General features: G+C 50.5%; 1 protein-coding gene across 2 annotated transcripts in view; it reads right to left on the minus strand.

Annotated features, from left to right (window-relative positions):
- Positions 1 to 4545: 4545 nt before the first annotated feature.
- The window catches only part of DSCAML1 (DS cell adhesion molecule like 1), a 325080-nt gene continuing 302547 nt past the window's right edge, over positions 4546 to 27078 (minus strand). Inside the window, exons 20-33 of one of the 2 annotated variants that reach the window (XM_079104474.1) lie at positions 24993 to 25126; positions 19100 to 19253; positions 16679 to 16796; positions 16181 to 16344; positions 15792 to 15890; positions 14934 to 15122; positions 14161 to 14448; positions 12679 to 12834; positions 10762 to 10792; positions 10475 to 10593; positions 10073 to 10225; positions 9246 to 9440; positions 8455 to 8766; positions 4546 to 7145 (exon numbers count right to left, since the gene is read on the minus strand). In XM_079104474.1, the coding sequence (XP_078960600.1) occupies positions 6670 to 7145; positions 8455 to 8766; positions 9246 to 9440; positions 10073 to 10225; positions 10475 to 10593; positions 10762 to 10792; positions 12679 to 12834; positions 14161 to 14448; positions 14934 to 15122; positions 15792 to 15890; positions 16181 to 16344; positions 16679 to 16796; positions 19100 to 19253; positions 24993 to 25126 (2588 nt within the window). In that variant the 3' untranslated portion in view covers positions 4546 to 6669. Of the gene's footprint in view, positions 7146 to 8454; positions 8767 to 9245; positions 9441 to 10072; positions 10226 to 10474; positions 10594 to 10761; positions 10793 to 12678; positions 12835 to 14160; positions 14449 to 14933; positions 15123 to 15791; positions 15891 to 16180; positions 16345 to 16678; positions 16797 to 19099; positions 19254 to 24992; positions 25133 to 27078 lie in introns of both variants that reach the window. The other variant, XM_079104473.1, reaches the window with a different exon arrangement.

Genomic DNA, 27078 nt, shown 5'->3' on the forward strand with positions numbered 1-27078 from the left:
CTCCCTGGGCCCTTTTCTTCAAGCTCCCAATGCCTGCTGCCCCTGTGACTCTGCAGTGCCCCATCTCCTACCTCTGTATGGAGCCTGTACCTATCCTTCCCCTGCTGGGCTCTGTAGGCTGCTCTCCCCAGGCTCCATGACCAGGGGTTCTGTGGGATCAGGCAGGGCAGTGGAAAGACCCTTGCTGCCAGCCACACCCCCAACCCCACCACCACTCCACCCAGAGGAACAGCTCTCTTCCTGCCTCCAGCTCCTTGAAGGGTCTCCGTCTGAGAGGTGCAGGGAAGAAGGCGTGGGGGGTCATGTGCTATCCAAACACTTAGGGAGGAGAAGGCAAGAGCTTCCAGGTTTGTAGCCCACAGGTGTCACAGTGTTATGCCCTCTCTGGTGCTCCAGGAGTGATGACAGCACATAGTGTTGGGTGGGTAGCTTGGGTTCAGCCTTCATGCTGGGCACTGGCTCTGAAGCACGGCGGCCGTAGCGGTGGGTGGTGGTGACCACTCAGGTGCTGAGCCTGGACGCATCGCTCCGAGTCCTCACGGAGATGACCATGTATCACCGAAGCACTGGTGTGATCTGGGCAACCGTAGACACATGAGGCCTGGCCAAAAATGGCAGGGTCTCCTCCACTTGCCAGGAAGTATGGCACCACCATCTCTGTTCTTACTATCTCCTTCTACTCATATTTCCTACTATTACCCTTCATCCCTCTTTATCTAATAAGTTATGTGCCCTAATAAGTTAGGCACTATCATGGGTGTAACTGGGAAGAAATGGAACTGTTCTTTGCTTTTGGGAAGATTGTCAGCTAAGAACAGTGTTCAAAGACCATGGTGGAGAGCTGCCATGTTGGGGAGGAATCAGACTTTTTTGTGGGCCCTGAAGGAATGAGTATTGGGAGTATAAGTCAGTGGGGTGGGGGGGATGCCCAAGTTTAGGGAGACTTTGGGAGCAGAAGTGTTCAAAGATGAAATATGTGTTGCAGGCATCTTGTTTCGTGTTCTGTTGCTGTAACAAAATACTTGAGGCTAGGTAATTTATAAAGAATAGACGTTTATTTGGCATGTGATTCTGGAGACTGGAAAGTCCAAGCACTCTGTGCTAACATCTGCTTGGCATCTGGTGAGGGCCTTCTTGTTGCATCATAACATGGCAGAGGGCATCACATGGCGAGACAGAGCAAATGTGCTAGCTTGGCTCTCCGTCCTCTTATTTACTTTCCAAAGGCCCCACCTCCAAATACCACTAATATATAACTTCAGGATTTGTTTCCAAAACAACCCGTGGGGGACACATTCCAACCATGATGAGAGGTATGCATGTGAAAGCGAGACAGCCCTTGAGGATTGCAGAAGAAATTTAAGATTTGAATGGAAGCCTGGACAAGGTGACCTTGAAGGTCTCTTTGAGCCCTGAGAGGCTCTGATTCTGAGACAATGAAACCAAACATGGATCAACTCCAGGGTGACACACAGCTAGCAGCTGTTCCCTCTTCTGCCTGAAAGCTTTGCTGTCACTGCCTGAGAGAAGACGTGGTTTCTAGGAGGAAGGACAGAGTCCTGACTCAATGCTCCAGTCCAGCTTGGCCCTTCCATGCTTCTTCCTTACACATCGCAGATGTCCTCCTCTTCCCTGAGCTTACAAGTGACTACTCTCCATCCTTTTGACTGCACTGGAACTCATAGGGGAGGGGAGTGGCATGGGAGAAGACCCAGGGACCTGGGCTATCAAGGGAGGATTTCCATGGAGAGCCAAGTGCCCCTTCATCTTCTGCATAAATTAAGACAATGCTAGCAACTTAAAAAATAAACTCAAACCTCAGTGAATTAGTACATTAAATGTTTATTTCTTGCTCACATAAAGTCCAGTTGGCATTGGTGGGGGCAAAAGGGCCTCTGCTCTGAACATATGTACAGGCTGACAGAAGCTCTGCTGTCTTCAGAAAGTGACTTCTAAGCTCACTTCGGGTATTGACATTCAGTCAGAGAGAGTGGAGGTGACTGGGAGAATTTTGAGGATCAGCCTGCAAATAACAGCTATCATTTCGGACACATCCCACTGGTCAGCATCGTTTGGTGGCCCCATCTAGCAGTCATAGGGTGAGGAGAGGGGGCGGTCAGCCACTTTCCAGAAACAATGTGCTATGAAGGGGAACATGAGGCTTTGGTGGACAGCTAGTCTTCCTGGATGTCCCTCCTATCCCCAGCTTCCCTCCTGGGACCTCTGCTAATTTGCACCCACACCAGTGGGCCCTTGAGAGCAGAAAGAGACAGGTCCTTTGCTTTTCCAGGGCCTAGCTCACTGCCAGGCCATTGGAAATGCTCAGGCATGTTTTGTGATGAACCAATGCTTGGGTATCATTTTGCTCGTTATACAGATGCCTGGCCAGGTGCCATGGCGCATGCTTGTAATTCCAGTGGCTGGGGAGGCTGAGGCCGGAGGATTGCAAGTTCAAAGCCAGCTCAGCAACTTAGCGAGGCCCTAAGCAACTCAGTGAGACCCCGTCTCTAAATGAAATAAAAAAAGGACTGGGGATTTGGCTCAGTGGTTAAGTGCCCCTGGGTTCAACCCCCAGTACCAAAATTAAAAAAAAAAAAAAAATACAGATGCCTTGTAGAAAATAGTTTGGCAATTCCTCAAAAAACTAAAAATAGAATTGCCATATGATTAAGCAGATCGACTTCTGGGTATAAACCCCAGAGAATTGTAAGCAGGGACTCAACAGATACATATATACCCCTCTTCACAGCAGCATTTTGTACTCGTGAAAATGTGGAAACAAACCAAGTGTCCATCAACAGATGAATGGATAAACAAAATGTGGTAAGTACAATGAACATAATACATAAATTCAACTTTAAATATTACTGAAATTCCAATATAAGCTAGAACATGGAGGAAGCTTGCAGGCATTCTGCTAAATGAGATAAGCTAGTTAGAAAAGGAAAAATGCTCTATGTCCACTTGTACGTGGTACCTAGTGGAGGCATAGAGATGAAAGGTAGGAGAGTGGTTGCCAGGAGCTGGTGGTACTGGGTTATGGCGGGGGCAGAGTTTCCATTTGGGATGATGTAAAAGTTCTGGAAATGAAAGTGGGAATGGTTACAATAAGGAGAATGTGCTTAATGCTGCTGAATTGTACATTTTAAAAATGATTAAAATGGTAAATTTTAGGGTATATATCTTTTCCCATGATAAAAATGTAAATATCTGGGATGCATGACAACAAATTCTGATTCAGTTAGAATTGTTAAGATCTGAGCTTCTATATTTTTTAATAAGCTCTTTCAGTTAATCTGATGTGCTGCTAAGTTTGAGGCTCAGTAGTTTAGCTCTGGCTTTGGCAGATGGGGAGGACAACGGGTGGTCTCTCTATGGCCTTGAAAGAAAGTTTTTTTGGTAGTACTGGGGGTTGAACCTGTGGCTTTGCACATGCTTAGAAAGTGCTCCACCACTGAGCTATTCCGCCAGCCCTCATGGTCCTCTAGAGGGGGGCTTCTTAAACTTTAATGTGCATATGGGTCCCATGGAACTTAGCTAAAATGCACCTTCTGACTCAGTGGTCTGAGTTGAGGCCTGAAATTTTACATTTCTTACAAGCTCCTGGTGATGCTGATACTACTGGTCCATGAACCACACTTTGAGGATCAAGTCTCTCAAGGTGGCCTTGTCTGAGGGGACAAAAAAGAGATCTGGAAAACAGATATCTGATGATTCAGGTGATTGCTCCAGAAAGAGTGGCGATGCTGATCTGGGGATGAGTGACCAGGAGCAGGGGTTTCACTGCTTTGTGAATTCTCTTCTGGGTGTGGTTCAAACTGTCAGCCTCTGGCTTAGTTAATATCAAGTTTAGAGATCATTAGCAAATAAAATTGCCTGGATTTTGCAAAAGCCCATCTGAATTACAGACCTTGTACTTTATAGTAAGGGGCCCAGTTCAGTTGAACGTAATTTAAACTGGCTCGTGTTTCATGTTGCTCAATCCCTCTCAAGTCACACAGTCCTTCTCAAGCCCCAGGCCTTCTCCACCAGCGCCCCCAGAGTTGATGATCCCGTCCCTTCTACTGAGTCCCCCAAGGAAAGTACATCAGAGCTTCATGTTGCATTTGGCCCTGTGTATTTGCTCACCTGCTTGAATCATTTACTAGGAGTTTCATATCAATGGCTTACCTACTTACTTGTATGTCCAGCTTGCATCCCTGGATCTGGCAGACTCTTCACCTGGCAGCATCTTTGAGGCAGAACTGAAACTCAGACTTTACATAGCAAAACATCAGGTAATATGGCCCAGTAGCCCAGGAAAAAGTCACTTATGATTTAAGGCTCGTTCCATCTCTTGCTGCTCTAACCATGGATAACTCCTAAAAGCCCCAGTTTTCTCACCTGTTAAGTGGAAATTACAACTTTCTCTACAAATTTACAGTGAGGTTACAAGAGGTTACAGTGAGGAATGTGCTCTGCTCAACACCTGGCATATAGTGTAGGATTCCACAATGTATTTTCATGACAGTGTCCCCTTTGAAGCACTTAGGCTGGTCACTCCATCCTCTATCCACTCTGGCGTCTGTTGTTCATTGTGCTGACAGGAGTTTGAATCTGATTCCTGTTTGTTTCTTCAGTATCCAGCACGTGGGGGAGTGCTGAGGCGGGTTGGTGTGAGGCGTTGCACTCTCAAGTTCTAGGCTGGACTCCCAGGTTTGATCATTGTGCTTGCAGTTCTGGAGAAGACCTGCAGATGGCGCACACAGCCCTGAGAGGCATGCAGTCCTAGAGATGAGATGAAGCTAAGCCAGCACCAGGAGCCTGAAATGTAGGACTTTGGTTTTCAGGATGCTGTCAGTTGGTTTTCCAGGCTGGGTCATGGGTGTGGGGGCCTACTTGGACATCTCCCCATGAGCCTAGGAATTGCTCCAGAGTACAGGATCTCTGGTCCTCTTATGGTGCTGACCTTCCTTACCTGATGATACTTATTCATGTATAGGACTCTGCATCCTGCACAGGGTGCTCAGAGAATGTTTGTGGACTGAATTATTTAGAAGGTACTTCTTTTAAAGGTTGTGCATCCCAGGCAGGGTCTCATGGTGGCGCGAGCTGGTAGATGTGATCCACCTGCACAAATTCCCCGCCACCCCACTGCAACCTTTAGCCTCCTTCCCAGCTCCTCTTTCATCAGTAGGGGGCAGTAGGCCCCAGACTCACCTTCCTTCCAGATTCCTGACCCACAATTCAATCTCAGCTTTGCTCAGCTCAGGAGCCCCCATTGTACTTCTTAGGTGCACTTGCTTTTCATCCAGGGGCCAGACCACACTAAGGGAGAGAGTTCCACAGAACTCATGTCCCTAGGCTTTTCCTAGACTGCTGGCCAAGCTTTTTCCTCTCCTTTGCCTCTGCAAACCTTAGCGTCCACAGAGGCCCAGTTCACAGGCCACTTACCTGTGATGTGTTCTGTACCCTCCGGCTGGGAACAGCCCTGCTGTACACCACAGGTCCCTGCTCCTCCCTGTGGATGCCTTTCCTTATACCTGACAGTCTAGTCACCAACTCAAGACCAGGGGAGGTGCCTGGTGTGTCTTCAGGCCTGGTTCTCTTGAGCTGAACTTCATTCCTCCTCCCCTTGAACCCCTTCTGACCGCCACAGATATCTCTCCTACTCCCTCTGGCCTTACCTTGACCTAGGGCCAGCCCAGAACTTCAGGTTGTGCCTGGTCCCCATGGTGTGTATGACCTCTCCTTCCCACTCCCAACTTACAGGCCCTCACACATAACTGTTTGCTGGAGGTTCACCTAGCTACGCCCCCTGGCGGCTCTGCGTGCACCCCCATCCCAGGCTCCCCAGCTCTCACCAAGGCTGCCTTCCTTATTCCATGGGCTACAAGTTTCCCTCAATTTACACATAAGGATTGTGACTCAGAGGGGTTTGGGCACTTGCTCCAAGCTACAGAACTGGTCTTCTTAGGGCTCAGCACGGGTCTGAGAATGATGGAAGCACCTTGGCCGACTGAAGCCTTTTAAAAAGCTTCACTAGCTGAGCATCGGAAACTTGAACCTGGGACAGGGGTTTCTCCACCCTCCTCATTGGCCCTCGCCAGATGGGAAAAAAGCCACACGTAGAAACATAACCTTTATTGCACACGGCGCTGGGTCTTTTTTCATAGAAAAAGGTATTAACACATAAGCATCTGCAAATTGAAGCAACTCCTGGTTTTCTTGGAACAGTAAAATCGCATGCAGTGTCTCTGAGTTGGGATTTTGGTCTTTGTCAAAACCACCTAGATTGGGCAGGGGTGAGTAGAAGGGAAAAAAATTGCTGTCTTTGTGCCTCTGTCTCAAAAGAAGGTGAGAGAAATATATAGATATATAGCCTGTTGGTGTGTTCCTATGTCTCTATATAAGTATATATCTCTCCACACATATTTTGTGGGGTGCGGGATTTGACTTGTATGGTCAAATTCTTTGTGCCCTGGCTTCATGGAGAAGAAGAAAATAGTTTCATTTGTACAAAAGAGTTCTATGTACAAGCGTTCATGACTTGGGTTTTTTTTTTTGTTGTTGTTGTTGGTTGGTTTTTGTCTGTCGGTTTAATATAAATAATGCAGGAAACAGCCAAGTTGGTGAGTGAGGGCTGGAGACGCCGGGGTCGGGGCGTGGGGTACTCTGCTGGCGGTGCCCCTACACCAGGGTGTAGGATTTGGAGTAGGCCCCGGCCCCCTGCTTCTGTGACCGCCCTACCCCTGAGGTGCTCATCTCGAGGAGTGAGTCCCTGGAGCCCCCCATTTTGGTGTGTGGGCCCCCGGCCCGTGGAGGCTCAGTGCTGGGGGCCGGCGGGGCAGCGCTTGGGGCAGCGGGGGGCTCGGCGGGTGTGGTGCCAGGTGCTGGGGGCGCCGTGCCAGCTGGGGGGGCTGGCATGGCCAGAGTCCTCTGAGGTAAGGTGGCTGTGGTGGCAGCAGCGGGGGCCCCTGGGTGTGGGAGGCCCAAGGGCTTGCTGGCAGGGTCCAGGGTCAGGTGGCGAGCCTGTGTGTGATAGGTTCGAGCCAGGTTCCTGATGGAGGCCTCTCGGGGTGGGACCACAGGGCAGGGCTCACGCCCGTCAGCCTTTCGGAAGAAGGCCTCCGACTTGGCATACAAGGGCAGGTTGCAGTAGTCACCTGGAATCAGAGGCAGAGGATGTAAGAGATGGAGGCCTTGGGGACATGCTCATTTAACCCCTGTCCCATCCCCACCAGATATGGTATGTGACCTCCCCAAGCCTCAACATCCTTATCTGTGAAATGGGGATGACCATCATTTCCTCCAGGATTACTACGAAGAGCAAAGGAGATACAGTTTATGAACCACTTCAAAACAGTAGCTGGCACATAGACTAGGGCTCAATAAACTGATGTGTCCTTCTCAGTCATCCCTGAGGCTGGTCGGCCCCCAGTGTGGAGGACCCGTGGAGGAAAGGGACATCGCTCCCTGTCACTTTCCCCAGTAAGCCTGACTCTGTCCGCCAAGGAAGGCAAGGCCTCCCCATCTTTCCCATGGCAACCTTCCAGATGTTTGAAGTCAGTCCCAAGTCCCCACTGCTCCTCTGGTTCCTTCTTCCCCGGTGGAATGTTCATGTTCCTAATTTCTGAAACTACGTGCTCCCAGGGCCTCTGCTCAGGTCCCTGTGCTCTGAGTATCCGCCTGTGAAGGTGCTCTATCAATTGGTGGCTGTGCTGGGCCCTCTCCTTATGCTCTCTGGGTTGGTTCATGCTCACCTACATTTTGCAAGTGAGGGAACTGAGATTCAGACAGACTAAATAACTACAGAAATTTGCCCAGCTAGAAGGGGTGGGGCATCATTCAGGGCCAGAGTCTCTAAGTCCTTCACTTTTCAAGACTCGAGCTCTCCTCTAGGTGAACCTCGGCACAGCCAGGCAGACTCTACGTTGCACACGGTGATACCGTGTCTGCTGCTGGACCATCCCTGGTAATCTTGCACAGCCTGCACGCTGTAAGGTCTGACCACTTGAGCTGAACTGCCAGGCTTGCTCCTTTGAATCTGGATTAACTTCAAACAGCACTGAGACCAGAGGCCACTGGGCAGCTGACCCCATAAAGCGTCTCTTTCCATGTTAGCACAGCTTTGATTCAGGGAATGATCAATGCCTAAGGAGACCCTCTATGCATCTGTCCCGTACATAATTTCTAAAGGCCATTATGACAAGGCAAAGTACATACTAGCATTTGCATTTTATAAATGAGAAAATTAGGGCCAGAGAGGTTGAATGACTTGCCCAGGGTCACAGAGCTCTTAAGAAGTTGAGCCAGGACGTGGGCGCTCCGCTGCCTGCTCCCAGGTTCTTGCTCTCTGCACTACCCTGCACTACCAAGGAGCCACGTTGGGTTAGCAGGATCCAGGTGATGGCGGGACAAGCTCTAACCAGGGCTCAGGGCGCACACAGCAGGGGGCGTGATCTGAGCACTCACTCTTGTTGGCGCGGTGGGGGATGGGCACAGCCACATTTTTGCCCCGGTCAGCATCCTGGGGCTTGGGTGGGGAGGCGGTGAAGCGGCAGATGCCAGGCTCTGAGGGCGTGCTCATGGACGTCATGCTGTCTGCGTTCTCGTTGGTGCCTGTGGTCATCTGGTCAGAGGAGCTGTCAGAGATGAAGCACTCCGTGATCTCGAACTTGGCATGCTGCAGCTGCTCCTCTAACTTGGCGTGCTCGTAGGCCCGGGCCAGCTCCTCGTAGGTGGAAGAGGCACTCTCCGTGGACACCATGCTGTTCCGTCCTTTGTCTGGGGACACGGAAAGTGTGGGGTTTAGAGGAGAGGAGTGCGTTAGGGAGAGAAGGAGTGAATGAAACCAGACTGAGTAAATCCCAGACCCCTAACCACACTGGGCATCTGAAAGCCAGGCCACGGAGCCTGAAGGCCAGGCAAGAGATCCTGCTCCTTTCCTCTGAGGCTGGCAGTGGTGGCATGTGTGGGATCATTGGCTAAGAAAGGAAAAGAGCTTTCATTCTTGAAAATAAGCAACAACCTCCTGGAACACTCAGCCTGTTCTTCAGCAAATGTCCAGTGCGTCATTTTCTCTAACAATATTTGGGGAGAGCAAAATGAAGTCCTCCACCAAGTGGTGTTTTTGTCCCAGCCACACAGTTAGTGGACAGCTGGGAATGAAAGTGACTTGTGCTGTGGACCCCGCAGGCTGCTGCAGATGAATGATGGAGAATTGGAGGAGGATGGGCAGGGTGTGGACAGGGCCATAGGCACACCTGTGTCCTGGGACAGACTGGCGCTGTAGCTGTCGCTCTCTGTGACAGTGACACCATGCTGGGAGCCCACAGTGCGCCAGTCAGAGGTGAGGGTGCGGGCGGGTGTGGAGGCCTGGCACTTGGTCAAGGTCCACTGGCTTGAGTACCGGTTCCGGGTGCTGTGGGCTGACTTCACATTCTTCCTGGACACTGGATCTGCACAGAAGGAAACAAGAGACAGCACCCTTCAGCTGAGGGCACTTGGGCATGGGCAGCTGGCACTTAGCACAAAGGGCAGTGGGAGCAAGGGCAGAGACAGAAGGCACACAGGAACTCCTTGGGAATGCTACCAGCCCACCTGACATTGTATGGCCCCAGAAGAAAAGAGCAACAGAGTCAAGGCGTGGGGCAGTGGGCAACGTCCTTCCCCCACCCCATCTTTTCCTTCCACCTGGTAAAGAATGTGGCGCTCTCTCGTGCTGCCTCCTGCCTGTCCATTCATTCCCAATAGGCCTTGATATATTTCATCGTTGTGTCCAGAGTCACAGTGTTTCAGACAGAAGGCCCTTGGAGACCAAGAATATCTGACTCTTGCTCTAAATTTCTAGGTAAGGAATCTGAGGCCCAGAGAAAGAAGGCTAGTGATATGCCCAAGATCACAGCCAGCAAATCTGCAATCAAGGTGTCCAGACTCGAATTCCGGTGCCCTTTCCCTTCTTCCAGTTCATCCTCATCTTTCTTTCCTCCTTCTTCTTCTTTTTTTTTTTTTTTTTTATCACCTTTGCCCCTTGCTTTGCCCAGGAACCCCTGTGTGAGAAGAAGGCTATCTCCCTGGGGATATTGCATACTGGTTCCTGGCCGGATGTCAGACATGTCGATGAGGGGTCCTGTACTCTGGATGAGGGCTGGGTGGTGCAGGGAGACACCAGTACAGAAGCTCTGTGGGTTGACAGCTTGGCTGAACTCAGCGTCCGTCACAGGGATGGTGGCCTTATCATCTCCTAGAAGAAGGAGGACAATCATGAGGAGCTTTTTCTGAATTTCTGTCTCTACCCACTGCTAAGTCCCCAAAATAAGAGGGAAAAAAGCCTCGAGAAGAACTACAGTGAGTTCCAGGGCTGCTGAGTTGTTGATGGGGGAGCCGCTAGATCCTTGGGTGCTGTCGGGAAGGTTGCTGGCTGCCCCCATGGTGGGTGGCCTGGGAAAGCACACCTAGAGTAGGGCAGAGAGCTGTGGCACCTGTCACTCACCCAGCTGTTTGATGCCCTCCTTGTCCTCAATGAGCAGCTGGACTCTAGGGATGTCAATGTGTAGCCGAGGGCCCTGGGGTGGCCCTTTCACGGGGGTGTCAAAACTTCGATTGTTCTTGCTGTGGGAAGAAGGAAAGGAGCCATAAAGAATTGAGAGAGGGTCCTTTGCCGGAAAGTGGGATCTTAGAAGCCTGTCTCTTATTCTGGGAGTGAAGAGGGAGGCTCCTATGTCCCCTGCATGGGAAAAGGGGAGGGGAGGAGAGAGGAAGCAACTGTATAATACCCACCTTATCAGCATTTCTGCTAAACTCTTTGCATCTGTAAAACAGTAGAGAGAGAGAGAGAGAGAGAGGGTGGGGTGAGAATGGGATTTGAGTAGGATGACAATGGAAGAGGCATGGGGAATGAGGTGGGAGAATTCCCTAAAACATGGATGATCTTCTAAGAAGCAGAGGGGGAAATGTAAGAGCCTATGACACAGCCCAAAACATGATAAGGGTTCCTAGTTCCCAGTTCAGGATTTACTCAGGTCTGCTTTCCTTCTATCAGATATTCTGTCCATGAGGGAGGTCTTTCCTGAAGATCAGGAGTCATACTATGTGCTCTATTGCTTTGTGAATGGACTCTAGTTAAACAAGACACCATGACAGGCAAGAAACAGGCACCAGTGGAAGATCTATCCTCAGTTATCTGGAGAGAGGAGAGAGTGGAGGATGAGGTGGAGGATGAGGTGGAGGTGATCAATGGGAATCCCTAGATGACTAAACTTTCATATAAACAAAGAGCCTTCACTTCTTCCTCTAGGGCATCTGTCCCCCAAAAGTTCGTGCATGGATTTGGGAGTCCCTGCTTTATCTCAGAGGGACTTTGAATATGACCTGAACTCTCAGGTTGTGATATTGGAAGAAAGGAGAATCAAAGTGCCTACTTAATCTGTTAGATTCCTGATAATTGAGGATGATCTATCAGAGTGAATCCGGATAGCTACATGCATATATCCAAACTTCCAACCATCTAACCATTTATCCATCCATCCATCCATCCATCCACCCATCCATCCATCCATATATCCAACTATCCATTCATTTACCCATCCACCTATCCAAGCATTCATCCATCATCTACTTATTCATCCATCCATCAATCCATCATCCTTTCATTCATCCATTTACCCATTGATACAACTATCAATCTCTCCAACCATTTAATCACTCATCCAATAACTTATCCAACTATCTACACATCCATCCAACCATGCATTCAGCATACATCCAACCAGCCTTCCATTTATATATTCAGCCTTCTAGCCAACTGTCTAAACCACCATCCAACCACCCATTCAATTATCCCATAAGTCCAACTATTCTTTTATCCAACCATACAACCATCCATTCATATTGTCATCCATATAGCCATCAAAATATCCTTCCTTCCTTCCTTCCTTCCTTCCATCCAATCTATTTAATCATTTACTCAAGCATCCAACCGTCCATCCAACCACCTGACCACTCATCCATCTAGTCATCCAGTTATCCATTCATCCATCCACTCCTGAACACTCTGGGAGCATCGGTCTCTTCCTCTCCTGTGCTACTGTTGCTCCTGGTTTCTCACATTAGATGGAACTCTTTAAAGGCATGACTGTGCTTTCTTCATTCATCTCTATATCCCTCATGTCCGGCAGTATCAGTGATGCAGTGCACTCAATAAGTGTTTCTCAAATGAGTCAGTGAACATTTATGACACAGCAGCTAGTAGGTGCCAGATACAATATTAGGCCCTGAGAAATTGGAGATATTAGAGACTCGTTTTTGCCAGACTGGGGTGTTAAGTGCTGGAAATACCTAATATTCAAAATATTTAACACCTGACACGGCATGGAAGCTGCCCAGGCAGAACTGAGCAGGGTCCTAGAGACACATATTTACCAACCAACATGGAAATGTCTAAATATTTTAACAACTCAAATGACTTCACCAGTTGGTACCAATTTGTGCCCTGGTTGCTGCAGGCACAAAGTCTGGGGACACAGAGAAGAAAGCAAAGAACGACTAAGGAGGCTTCCGAAGTTTTGAGTGGCAGCTCTTCCTTCAAGGGGACATGGGCACTCTCTCTTGTCCAGATGGCGCTGTGGGCCACTGAAATGTGGCTGGTGTGGCCGGGCCAACACCGTCTCCTGGAAAGCCTGTAGGAAACCCCCCCACCTCGGAGTCGCTTCAGCCGCTTCTCTTTCCTCTTCTTGCGCACAATGAAGAGCAGTGCTACCCCCAGTGTGGCCAGGATGACTGGGCAGCCGATGGTGAACAGCTTCTTCACATCGTCCCCTTCACCTTGAGCAGACTTGATGGGTGGGATGGTGCCTGGATGGGAGTAAAGAAGAGAATCGGTGTCCTTTATGAGCCAGGTGCTGTGCAGAGTCCCCTGGATGGGAAAACCCTGTGACATCTCTTGCTGTCTTTGGTCTTGACCTCCACCTCTTGACACAGAGCCCTGACTCTCCCCTATGCTCCCCCAACGTCTGTTTCTATCAGAACAGCCATAAGCAGTTGTGTAGTTCTTATATTGCCATATATTAAGGACTTCCTGGTACTGTTTTAGAATTATCCAGAAACCTCTCAGAGTAGTTCCCTTCCTCTTGGTGTTCCGTGTTCAATCCTAGAGGGTGAATTGGTAGGCTGCAGGTGGGGGAAACAAAGGAGAAACAGCAGGGAGCCGGCAGGGCAGTGGGAACCCTGGGCTTCTTTCCCTGCCTGCCCCTTCCATTGCCAATAGCTGCTAACTTTGGGGGCCCGCGGGAGGCAGTGATGAGCTCTACTGCCAAATAACCCTCTGCCTAGCCCTGACCTTGCCTCCTTTCCAAGCTGTGTTCAAGAATCATCACCCCCATGAAGCCTTCCTTGTTTGGGCCCAGCTCCCACCACCAGTTTTTTTGTTTTTTTTTTTTTTCAATTTTTGAGACCGTGTCTTGCTGTTGCTCAGGTTGACCCCAAACTCCTGGGCTCAAGTGATTCTCCTGTCTCAGCCTCCTGAGTAGCTGGGACTACGGGTATGCACCACTGTGCCTGACTTCCCGTCTTCTTCTGATACTGTGTTTATTCTGTTTCCCGGACACATAGGTAGACTTATGGAACAGGTTTATGGGTAATAGTGGCCCCCTAAGAATTCAGCCTTCTGTGTCTTTCAGTGGATCTGTGTGCATATGGGTGCAGGTATGTGAAGTATTCCTATGTGATAGACATCAGTTAAGTCTTCATCAAATATTTGCATACTTGTCTACATTTCCCAGACTGTAAGCAGAAATGATGAGCACCACCTTCTGGCCAAGGCAGTTAAGAACAGATGACTCTTTTCTCTCTTTTCTGAGGCACCTTGGAAGCTTCATGTTCAAGATGGCATAGCTAAAATGTGACCAACCAACCCTCACAGGCTTTAGGAGACAGAGAAAAAAAAATCTTGATTGAGCGAAGTCACCACATTTTTAGTGTTTGTTACTGCAGCAAGGTGATCCCATCCTGGCTAATGTATCAATATATATCAATCTGCTCTCTTTGCCTACTCCTTCACCTGTCTGCCAGCCCTTTTCCCTGATGGTATTTCTGCCTATTTTTCTATTTGTCCATCTCTGCCATTCTCCCAGCTTCCTTATTCCACCTTGGGGCTGGCCCCTCTTGCCCTTCCCGACTTACTGCCATCGTAGTCCAGGGTGGCAAACTGGGCTGTCTCATTGCCGCAGCCAGCGCTGTTGCAAGCCCTCATGCGCAGCTCGTACCATGTGGCCTCTCGCAGTTCTGTCAGAAACACCTCTGTGGAGCTGTTGGCCCGGAGGCCCTGCCAGGCCCAGGTCCCTTTGGGCCGGTACTCCAGTACGATGGCTGTGATGGGGCAGCCCCCGTTGTTCCAGCCCTGCAGGTTAAGCCGAGCATGTGTGGAGTTGATGTGGGTGAAGAGGTGTTGGTCTTTGCTGAAGGAGGGCTCTGGGGGGCCGGAGGGAGAGAGAAGTTAGAGAATTGGAGAGGGGAGGATTTCCCCGGGGCGGCTGCGGCTGCAGTGGCTCGGAGGGATCAGTGGTTGGCACAGGTGGGAATGGGCATGATCTAGAGAATGGAGGAGGAAAAGGAGGAGAGGGAGAAGAGGGCAGAGAAGGGAAGGACCTGGAGAGGTGCCTCTGCAGTGGAGGATGAGCAATGGGGAGGAAGGAAGAGGAGTGCCACCCTTCTGTCACCCCTGGTAGGGAAGTGGGACCATTTTTTCCTAGTGACGATGATTTTGGCCTCAAGATGCTCTAGTGATGGGAACGAGGCTGAGGTTCCACCCTTCAGTCCCTATGTTTGAAGGTTAGGAGGCTGGTCCCCACTTCCCCATGCCAGCCATCCTCCACCCCCATGCTCCGGGCTCCTCCACTACACGCCTCCCCCACCCCGACCCTCCTCTCCATCCCCATCCCCGGACTCTGCCTCACCCCGCCCATGGGTCTTGGCCTCGATGATCTCGCTGATGCGCCCAGAGCCCACACTGTTCTTGGCTGCCAGCTTCACCTTGTACCATGTGCCACACTTGAGGCTGTCCAGCTTGAAGGACCGCTCGCTGGAGCTGATGAACACATCCTTCCATTCCTCGCTGTTGTCCACTGAGTACTGAAGCACAAATCCTGCCGGGAGGGGCCTGGCTCAGGTGGGCAGGGCAGGGCAACAGGGCCCAGCCTGGACTCCCCAATGGGCCCTGAGGGGGTGGCGCTCCAGGAGGCGGGCAGAGTGGGGCCTTTGGTCATTGGGAGGGGCATATGCAAATTAGATGGCAACCCAAGGGAGCTTGGGTCCAGCCCTGGGTGTTTACAGCTCTCTTTCCTTAGCTCTAGAGTTAGGATCCCGCAGGAAATCAGAGTTGGGAGGTTTGAGAGGGAGCCTATTTATACCCCTGCTACTCCATGGTGTGGGTTGTCCCCTGACCAGAAGTATCCCTATCGCTGGAAAAGTGAATTATCAGCCTCACTCCAGACCTACAGAATCAGAAATGGAATCTTTCTAAGATCCCTGGTGATTCACATGCACATTCAAATTTCATGGATTTGGAATGTTTATGTCTTTGACAGACTGGGAAATTTGATGCCCAAGGGGAAAACAGACCTCAGGTCCATCCAGTTCACAAGCGGCACACTTTCCATGCATTTGAGTGCCTCCCTTGTGGTCTGAATACCCCCGCCCCAAATCACTTCCTGGGTGTTACAGGGACAAGTGGTTAGATTGGGTGAAGCCCTTCTCCTGCCCAGGGGCCCCAGGATTCCTTCCCCTCCTCCCTCCTCATCCAGACCCCTTCTCACCTCTGATGGAGCTGCCCCCATTGTCACCTGGAATCCAGGTCAGAGTGATGGATGAAGCGGAGGTTTTGGAGACAGTGAGGCGGGGCTGGTCTGGGGGAACTGTGAGGAAAAGCCACCAGCCCTCAGCACAGAGGAGAACCCCAGTGATGGGTTGTGGGGGTCTCCATGGTGGGAAGCACTGGATCTTCCCTGTTCAGGTCCCCCCACTCTGCTCATTGTCCTCTTCGCCCCTCCTGCCTCCTTGCCATCCCCACCTCTGTTCCACCAAGGTCCTCCCTCCCCACCTGGGGTTTAGTTTTTCCCACCATCCACTAACCCTCTGTCTCGCGGTGGAATTTCTAGTCCTCTGTCTCGTCCCCACCCAAGCCTCCTGCTTCACAGGGTCTCACCTTGCACCAGAAGATTGACGATGATGGTGTCGAAGCCACCAGTGTTGGTGGCCGTGCAGGTGTAATAGCCCGAGTCCTCGGCCTTCACAGCGCGAAGCAGCAGTGTGCCATTCGTGTGGATGAGCCGGTGCCCATCCATGGACACGGGGATGGCCGAGTCTTCACTGCCAGGGGGAGAGAGCAGGGGGGTTATGGCGAGCACCCCTCGTCCTGACCACCCTCCCCAGGTGCATGGGAGTGGAAGGAGGCTTGCTAAGGGACCCTGTATTCTTGGGGTTCGCTCAGCTTTTCCTGTGGGTATCTATCCAGTAACTTTGGCCTCCTCAAGGCACAGGGAAGAGAGGTCCTTGGCTCCAGACCGAGGGAGCGGCGGGGGCTGCCGGCTGCCTGCAGTGCCGCGCATCCTGGGTCAGATGGCAACCAAATCAGCTGGAAGTCTGCACACCCAGACTCTTTCTTCTCGGGGGTTACCCGTCCCCTCTGGGGCCTGCCACTCACCTGTCCTTGGTCCACTTCACAGCAGGGGCTGGATCTCCCACTGAATTGCAAGGCAGCCGGACGTCTCTCATCCAGGGTGTCGTCACGGTGCCCCCAAATGAGATGATCTTTGCTGGGGCTGCAGGGAAGAGAGGATGAGGGTCACCCCATTTCTACCCTTTAACACTCTCCTGGCCTCTTTCTCGGGGCACCCTGGATTGCAATTCAAGTCAAGGGAAATTTTGGTAACCCCTGGCTGCCCTGGGGCAGGTCCTGAGGGACAGACCATGACAGGATGGGGTTGGTATGCGGGCTGGAGCCACATGTGGCAGAGGGGAGAGATGAGGGGCTCAGGACAAGAGCTGACAGGACCTGGGGGCTGACTGGTTTTGGAAGAGATGGGGGCAGGCGAGGATGACTCCCAGGATTCAGCCTGGGCCGACACGGTGGAGATGGTGCCCTGGCGGTGACAAGGCACACTGCAGGAAGGCCGGTGTGGCTGGAGAGGGTGTGGGGCAGCCAGAGCCCAGCGGGGTCCCCACATTCTGGAGCATGAGACAGATATCTGACCCAGAGGCTGATTTGGGAGTAATGGGAAGGGTGGGGCCACCCCTCTGGGGACATTGACATGTAGGCACAGAGGACAGGGCAAGGAATGCCCCTGAGGGGCTGGGAGAACTTGGTAAGTGATAGCACAGAAGGCACAGGCCGAAGTGCAGGATGTGGGGGCGTGTCAGGTGCCACAGAGATCTCCAGGCTCGACTGAAGGGAACCGAGAGACCCTGCGCCCCAGACGGCCAGAGTGGCCAGGGACCAGTGGCCTCCTCGGCCAGGGGAAAGTGTGAAGTGGTTGGAGCCAGTTGAGAGGTTCTGGTGCAGGGAGTGGAGGTTGGTTTCCCTGAGGGTAGTGCTGGGGGCTGGTGGAGAGTAGGGAAGGTCCGAGGGAGCTGCTGGAGAGAGGAGAGGCCTGCTCCCAGGAAGTGGGGGCTGCCCGGTGACTAGAGATGGTGGACCAGAGGGGCCTGCATTATGATGGCCACCATGGGGCCAGAGAGATGCCTCAGGGCCTCAGGGAGGACATGGGGTTCTCCAGAGACCTGGTTCCAGAGCTGGTTCTGACCCAGGCTGGGGCTGTGTGGGTGAGTGTGTACGAGTGGGGAAGGGGGACAACAGCGCTTGTCTTTCCTACCTCGCTGGGGAGCTGTGAGGGGTGTATAAATGTGTTCTTGGAAGCCCCGTATGGATGCATTGCATTTAATGTCTACAGGGGCTGGGGCCGGGCTTCTGCCAGGAGCTGGGTCCTGGGACCCCTACCTCTGGGCCAGTGCCAGTTGTCTCAGGACGATCACAGGCTCTAGGCCTTTTCCCTTCTAAAGGAAGGGAAAAAGGAGCTGAGTTCTAGAGAAGGAGTAGGCAGCACCCTGGGAGGCCGTGTGGAGAGAGCCCAGAAGGGCCAGTCCAGCACTGCAAGGCTGTCTCTCTAAGCCCGGTCCCCTATGTCTTAGACTCACGGTCACACAGGGGGATAGCAGTGCCTGTTGGTCGGCAGGTGGGAGCCCTGGTCCACCTCAGGACTTCAACTGGATGCTCATTGGTTCTGAGCCAATGGCAGGCAAGGTTGAAGCCTGCCTGAACCAGAGGAAGCCTGAATCACCCCAGGAAGGGCAGCTGGGCCAGGCAGGTACCCTCCCATCCTCGTCCAGGCCCTGGGATTCCAGGGCTATAGAGCCAGATGAGTAAGTAGGGACGGGGGGAGGGGACAGAGTAAGAGGAAGGGAGACCAGAGCCGAGTGGAGGACCTAGAGCCCTGGGCTCGCTGGCCAATTCCTATACCCCAGGACTGGCACAGAGGCCTACAGCTTCACTACATGGCTGTCTGACTTGGTCTTGGGTGGAGGGCTCAGAAATGCCATTCCTCTGAGTGTGGGGGTGCATCTCCATGCCACACCCATGCCCGGAGCAGGGATTCAGTGGGGCACATCCTAGGGAGGTCTGATTCAGGCCTAGAACCTGAGCAGGACCCCTCTGCCCGCAGTGTCCGGGCAGCAGCACGGGCTCTAGCATGGACTCTCTTGGGAGCCTCAGCTGCTCTGGTGGCAGCAGTGCACCCTGCTGAGTCCCCTCTGGTGTCGCCGAGCATGGTGACAAAGGCTCAGCTTTGGGTGAGGGTGAGGGTGGCTCCCCCTTTCAATCCAAACTAAAATTTAACGGGAACATGCTGCAGAGCTGGGAATGGGGCTCCAGCAGCCTGTTGTGTGGTTTTCTTGGAGTCAGGGGGCAGCAGAGGCCCAGTCTTGGTGGAGGCAGGAGGGAGGCAAGTGGCCAGCTCCTCACAGCCACAGGTAAGGCGGAGGGGAGACAGCCCCTGTTGGGGAGAACGGGAATTCTGGAAGGGAGCTTCTGGAACCTTCTGCCCGTCTACCCCAGCCCCATGTTTCTCACCCTTGCCGGCAGGCTCGATGGTGACCTTCTCGCTGCTGTTTCCCCTGCCGGCGGAGGTGACAGCAGCCACCCACAGCAGGTACTGCTGCCCACGGTTCAGGTGGGCGATGCGGTAGAAGAGCTGCTCTGGACTCGTCTCGTACTCGCTGGGAGCCTGTGGGGCAGAGGTGAGGCAGTACTAAGGGCAGACTCAGCCCTGGCCTCCAGCCTGCAGTCTGCCTCAGTGCCCTGGAGGAGGGGGCGGGGGCCCAGGTGGGAGGCCGGATTCTGTGCAGCGTGCTCTTTCCCACTTTTGGAGTTGCAGTGGATGGACTTTGTGCTGTTGACGGGAGCTGGCAGGCCTGTCCTGCCGAGCTGCTGGGTCAGCCCAGTTCCTGTCTCCGAGTGTTCTAGGCACTGGCCGCTATGGCTCCAGGCCAGGGAAGGTGGGTGTTTTGGTTGAGATGAGGGTAGTCAGAGAAAGAAGAACGGAGACAGAGGGTCCCAGGAAAGCCCCGAGAAAAGAAAGAGTCTCTGGAAGGAAGTGAAATGACGGTATTTGCCTTATTAGGGTTGTAGAGGGCCCCCCAGCTCAGTCAGACCCAGCCCTGCTTTCTAATTGTGCCCCTTCCTCCTGTAGGAAGGGGCGGGACAGGGAGCCATGGAAGCTTTACTGGGCAGCACTTGATTAGCGATTATTAGTGGTATAGATCGCCATATGTATTTGTAGGTTACATAAATCTATAAAATTTTTTTAACCAAATGACAGTTTTGACAAGTTGCCAACAAAACAATATCAGATCCCAGTGGTTTTACCAGTTGCTTTGATGAAAAGATTATGTTGCCTTGGAAACCAGAGGCTCAGATATTGAAATGAATTTGAGAAGGAGCTTTTGATAAGCGCTAGTTTGCAGACCTCCTGTCAGCCTCTTCCCTGGTACAGGCGGGATGGGGCTGACTTTCATTTTATTTTATTTTTTGGGCAGCCGCGGGGAAGGGAGAGGAGGATAGCACCAGGGCCTCTTTGAAATCAGGGCAGAAGTCCAAGGACGGGGAGCATCCCTTGGAACAGATGGGGGGCCCTGAGGCCAGAGGGAGCCAGTAATTAGTTATCTCTGCATCGTGGGATCTTGCCCACATGCTCACATGCACATGGACATGCAGATAGATGCATGCACGTACGTGCTGAGGACAGGCTCCAGACAGATGTGTGGTCAAGAGGGCCATTCTCCATGCCCCATGGGAGAGCTGAGAGTCCAGTGACAAAAGAGCAGAAAGCATCCTTTTGGGTCCTAGACTGTCTGCTGGAAAATGTTAGGGAGAAGGTACAGGTGCCCCCACCAAAGTGCTCCCTGGCAGACTCCTCCTCCTGCCTCCCTCATGGGAGTCTAGCCTTTAATCCAAGACCTTGTGGGGACAGGTGCAGAGCCACCATGAACCATGGAGGCTGGGAAGCCATTTTAAGCTACACCACCCTTGGGTGCTGGTGTATCCAGTCCATGGTTCCTATCTGTGCTGGAAGTCTGGGGTGGTGGCCTGGCTTCAGCATGGGTCTACCCTTCTTACTAGACATGTGACCCATAGTGTGGCCCAGGCTCCCTGGGCTGTCTGCGTGCTTTCCTGTGAGTTGGGAAGCAATACAGCTCCGCCCACCCCCCATGTTGTAACTGTGAGGTACAATGAAGCAAAGGGTGCACCAGGCCTTTGAAAACTGAGACAGTTCTCCTCTGGGTTTATTTTCAGCGAGGGTGGAGTGTGTTTGTGTGTGTATGTGTGCATACATGTGCATGTGTGGAGAAAAGCTGAGTGTGTCAGTGTGTACCTGAGTGTACCTTTCTGTCTACACAGGGCAGAAAAGTTTGACTTCCCCTTAAAGATATTAGCATGCTTTTCAGATCCCAGGTGCCTTCCTTTTAATCTAGACTCCCTACGAATCTCTTGAAATCACTCTTAAAGTACTCAGTCATATCTCCAATTAAGTCTCAGTGGATCAAAGGTTTTTAAAACAGGCAAATCATGAAAGAAGAAACTGTAGGCCAATATTTGTATGTCTTTCTAATCATAAAGGCAAAAATTATGAACAGAAATGTGTAATTGATAAATTTAAATTCTGTAAAAAGAAATACTATAGTACATCAAAAATAGAATCAAAAGGCAAACAATGAATAGCAAGTACTTGCAATTTGTATGATAGGAAATGGTTATCCTCCTTAATATGTAAAGAACAGTTACAAATCAATAAGAAAAATATGAGCAACCCTAACAAAAAAACAAAGAACATGATTTAACATTTATGTAAAAAAGAGAAATGTAGCCAATAAAAACAATTGATCTAACCAGTAATCAAGGAAAGGTAATTTCAAATAAGATACCTTTTAAAAATAAAAATCCACTGGTACAAATGCAAACCAAACCAAACAAACCAAAAGCAAACCCAAAATGAATACAGATGCACCAGGACAATGGTGGTGGTTCATTTTATACCACAGGTACCTATAACGTTGGTAGAAACAAACATTGGTGAAATTTTCTGAAGGGCAATTTTTAAATATGTAAATAGAACCTTAGGAATATGTACTCTTTGCAACCCAGGGATTTGTATATTTACCCTAATATTAAAATTGGTGCATAAAAACTTTTGTGAAGAATGTTCACTGAAGCATAACTTATGTGGTGAAAGTTACATTAAATATAGAATAACAGGAGACTTGTTAAATAGATCATGTATAAATGGCCATTCAAGATCATGTTTCAAAAGAATATTTGATGGTGTGGGAAAGTGTCTACATAAATTACATGAAGGAAGCGAATTATAGAACATTATGTGAAATTTTATTTTAATTATGGCAGAAAAAAAGCAAACCCTAAGACAACTCATAATAATCTATGTGTGGATCAAAGACTAGAAGGCTGTATACCAAAATGTCACCAGTGTTCAGGGAGTGTGAGCACAAGTAACTTTTGCTTTCCTTTTTATTCTTTTCCATAATTCACAGAATTTTCTAGAATAAAATAGTATTATTTTTATAATCAGAGGAAAACAACAATTGTATGAAGGTATTTGGTGAAATTTCTACCCAGACTCAGTGCAGCTCAAGCTGTCCTGGAGAATCACTGAGAGTCAGCCTCATGCACAATTTGGTTCTGAGGATTCCACGCAGGCACGCTCACAAACTCCCAGCAGTGTATGCGAGCACGCGTGGGCTCCCAGGCGTTTGCCTCTAACCCCACACTCACACCCAGGGTTTTGCGTTGTTGCCTGTATATGTGTGCCCTCACCCCTGGCACTCCACCAGATCTGTCTTTCATAAATGATCTTTCATAAATGACCTTGTAACGCAGTTGTTTGGAATTTGGAATATATTTGTGCCAACACAAGGTGGTTGGGTCCCTGGGTCCCTCACTGAGCTCAGCCCCAATTCCCTATCCTCATTCCTGATCTCCCTATGTGACTGAACTGGAGTTCTCATCATACTAGACCTTGTCCGACCCTGGCTTATGGGAATCTTTCCTGGACAGAGGAAGTTCCTACATGTTCAGGACATTTGAGCAACCCTAACAAAGGCAGGGTCCTGCCTATAGTTTGGATGTCCCCAAAGGTCTATGTGTTGGAAGCTTGGTGCCCAGCTATTGGGAGGAAGTGGAACTGTTAGGAGGTGGGACCAAGTGCAAGGAAGTTAGGTCACTGGGGTGTGCCCTTGAAAGACTCTGGCCCTCTGTCTCTCTTCATGCCTCCAAGCCACCATGAGATGAGTATCTTGCTCTATCACACATTCCCTGCCATGATGTTTTGTGTCCCCCCAGGTCCAAAGGCAATGGAGCCAAGTAACCATGAACTGAGAATCATGAAACTGTGTGCCCAAATAACCTTTCCTCTTTTTATGTTGATTATGTCAGGTATGTGTCACAGTAATGGAAAACTGACTAACACAGTTTCAGTACCTGCAGCAGCATGAGGAGGGGATGGGAACCAGGAGTTCTGTTCTGGGGCCTTGGAGAGGATCCCCGGCGAGTTGACTGGAGGCTCCTGAAGCCTGAGCTAATGAGGAGGCTTCCAGACACCAATCCCTTTGAAGGGCTTCATTATCAGAGACAAAATGACAGCAAGAACCCAAGCCAGAGAATGGCTACCTTCTCCCATCAGTTATGAAAGGAAACTAAGACTTTACAACTGCCAGGCTGCTACTTATTCACTCATCAAACACGTATTCAGTGACCATGATATTCCTGGCACAGTGTTCCACAGCTGGAGACTGAAAATGTTGATGAGAAAATAGCCCGGGCCTGTGCAGATGTGGAGTAATGGAACTCTTATCCCCCAGGAGTGGGAGTGTGACAGACAGGAGCACCCAACAGTGCGAGGTGGTATCAGCTAACATCTGCAGGCCCCATGACCCAGCGACTCCTCTCCTAGGTACACACTCAGCAGAGGTGCATGCACATGGACATCGAGAGACATATTTGAGTATGTCTCTCGACAGCAGCTTGTGAACAGCCCCAAGCCGAAAACCACCCTGGAGCCTTCCAGCCAGGGATATCCACGGATAGCATAATGCATGCAGAGAAGAGGTAAGAATGAGCTGCAACCACACCCAACAATGTGGATGGAATTCACAGATTCAAAACCGCACTGAGTACAAGGAGCCAGACAAATGGCAGAACTCCATTCACACAAAGGACAGAAGAGGCAGCTCTAATGGATGCTGTTGTCAAGAGGCAGGCAGGGGGAGGGGGTGGCTGGGAGGGCATGAGTGGTCTTCTGGGTGTTGTCACGTCCTGTCCCCTGCTCTGGGTACTGCCACCTGGGTGTGTCATGCACACTATGTTGCCTATGAGGCAGTGACCGCAGGGATGGCCAGGAGGGGACGGCATTGGTGGGCTTCCTCCCTGGGAAGAGAATTCTGGACTTAATGGTGAGAAGTTGGGCCACCTACCACTGGGAGAGTAATTCAGAAAGACCATGGGAATGCAGAGAGGACAATTACAGAGCAATTTCAGGGCAGCTTCCCTGGTGGCCAGAAGTTTATGCAGATGCTTGGGCTGATGACGAGTTGATGGCTGGCTACCCCTTCCTGCCCCGGCTCCTCACCCAGCCCATCCCCCTGATGGCACTCGTGGCCCTCTGTACCCTACCCCACTAGACTGGAGACCTGTTGAGGGCAGGTGTCTGCACTTGTTCCTGGACCCAGAATAGGCATGCTGCAGCGATGTCTCTCAGAAGGACTTGGTGCATGTGTGGATGGAGAGCACCCCCAGGAGGCAGAGGGAAGGATGCATATTATGGGATATTGGTGCACATACCACTGACCCACCCCTGGCTTTCCACCCCATGGAGCCCCTGAGGCACTCAGTGAGCTGGCCACCTGTACTGCATCTCCACTTCAGGGTACCCTCTGCTCCCAGGGCAGAGCCAAATGTTGCAGACTCCCCTGCTGAAGCCCAGGCCCTGGCTGGAGCGATGCCTTGCCTCTCTGGGGTGCCCCGTCTTTCCTCCCCTTCACCTGGTTCCATGCTGAGACAGTCACTCAGGCAGAGCTCCAGCAGCACCTGCATGCCCAGAGTGACCCTGCTGGAAGGTCATTTTCCCCGAGGCCACCAAGCAGCCTGTCCCTAGTCATTAGTTGGGAGCCTGCTAGGAGCTTCCTCAGACAGAACTGAATATCTGGCTGGCCTCCCTCTCGTGCTTCCCACTTGTGACTCTAAGCTTTGTGACAATCTTGCAACTTCAGAGGCAGAGGGCTGACCCAGGATGGATGGTAGGTCAGGCTTCAAGTCACTTTGGGGTGACCTCTGCCCATTCCTAACTAGGATTCCAGAATGAACAGATATAAGCAGCCTCAAGGTTTGGTTTGAAAGCCAGATGATCCCGTAGGGATCCTGTTCCCCTCACCATTTGGCCCTGAGGTCCCCTTACCGGTTGACCAGACCCGGGGCTGGAGCAGAAGATGGTGTACTTGCGAATCACGCCATTGGGCTTGGTTGGAGGGAGCCAAGACACAACCACACTGCTGGCCGATGAAGGGACAGCTTTGATGCCAGCTGGGGGACCTGGAACTGAGCAAAGAGAAGGCCTGGTCAATTTAAACAAAGGAGGAACACAGTCTTTGGGAAAGAGTGACAGAAGGGAGAGAGTGAAGCAGATCAATCTAGGAGAGCTTCTTGGAGGGAGCATCCTTGATACCATCTAAAGGGAGAGGTTCCCAGCATGGAAAACAGGTGGGAGAAGAAGAGTGATCATTTGGGCCACTAGAGTGGCCAGGCTCAGAACTGCAGAATCGAGGACTTAAGGTAGGCCAGAGAGAAACAGAGCCCATGAGGAATTCATCTTGATCCCTCTGACTTTAAACCCTGCCCCTGATGCCCTTTCTAACCACTTAGGAAAACCTCACACTGGCACTGGTCATTCGTTCTTTTGGTCTGTGAGTTTCTTGAGGCAGGGACCACAACCTGCTTTCTGCCATGAGCCCAGGGCATTGCCCACTGGAGCAGTTTTTCTGTTTTCAGAAAGGGAAGCCTATCTTCTGAGTGATTAGACCATCATCCCAGAGGAAGCCCAACTGATACAGACAGGAAGTTACTCCTCAACACCCCACCCCATCTCTGGGCCTGCCTGCCTAGTTGGGGCCCTGGGGCTCTGCCTGGGAGGCCAGGTGCTCCCTGCTCTCAGCCATACTTCAACTCTCCACTGTGCTACTGTCTTGTCTTCCCTCCTGGGAGCTTTTATGAGGATAGTGATTGCAGCCTATTCAATTTATTTCACCTCTTTGAACCTCAGCTCATCTATGGGATGGAGATAACCACTCTACAGGATTGTGGTGGGAAGAAGTGTTAATTAACACAAAGCACGGAGCACCGTGCCTACCACATAGAAAATATTCAATAGATTGTAAGAATTATTATTTTTGCATTCCTTCCTCCAAATCTCAGCTTGTGGCATCTATCTCAGTGGTTTCTCCCAGACCCTAGTAAGTGGTCAACAATGTGGAGTTAAATAAAATAATTAGATATAGCAGCATCCTCCATTTACCGAGTCCAGAAGCTGGGAAGTATCCTTGACTCCCACCCCTTCCTCCCTGCTCTAGCCCCTTCCACCTATATAGGTATCTCTGCAATTGTGAGGCTCAGGCATCTACAAATGGTCACTGGGGTAAATGTGCTATGCAGTCTTCAGTCTCGTCTATTTTTGCATACATTTTCCCCCATCAACTATTGAGAGAAGTGTGTTAGAATCTACCACAATTGTGTTATTTGTCTGTTTTCCTTGTAGTTTATGTTTGTTTTCATATTTTTGAAGTTATGCTATTAGGTGCATACAAATTTAAATTTATTTTATTTCCCTAGTAAATGATGTCTTTTATCATAAAAAGCAAACTTCTTTATCACTAATAATGATTTTTTGCCTTAAAGTATATAATTTCTGATGTTAACATGCTGTTTTTTTTTAATGGTTTGCATGACATGCTTTTTGTTTTTTTCCATCCTCTAATGTAGAATCTTTCTATACCTTTATGTTTTGGATACCTTCTGTAAACAGCATTTATTTGGATTTTTGTTTTGCTAACCAGTGCGATAGTCTTTATCTTTTAATTGGAGAATTTAATCAGCTTATCTTTATTGCAATTACTGATATATTTGGGTTTAAATGCACCATCTTACTAAATATTTTCTATTTGTCCCACCTATTCTGTTTTTCTTTTTCTTTCCTTTTGTCACTTCTTTTAGAGTGCTGTGTCCAGCATACAATAAATAATAGGGACAACTGAACAAAATCCATCAGGGGAAAAAAGAGACAAAAGAAACAGACCCAGAAGGGTTCCAAACTTGAAATGATCAAACATGGACTTTATGACAATTATGCTTGACAAGCATGGCAGAAAGGAGGTGGGAAGGGAGCAGGTGGGACTTTTTGCCTCTGTCCTCACAGCTGTTCCTCTGAGAGAACAGAGAGCTGTTCCTCAGAGAGCTAGCTCCTCTGTCTAGACAGGTTTTAACAGGTCTTG

The sequence above is a fragment of the Sciurus vulgaris genome (assembly GCF_902686455.1).
Source record: "Sciurus vulgaris genome assembly, chromosome: 11".
Taxonomy (NCBI): domain Eukaryota; kingdom Metazoa; phylum Chordata; class Mammalia; order Rodentia; family Sciuridae; genus Sciurus; species Sciurus vulgaris.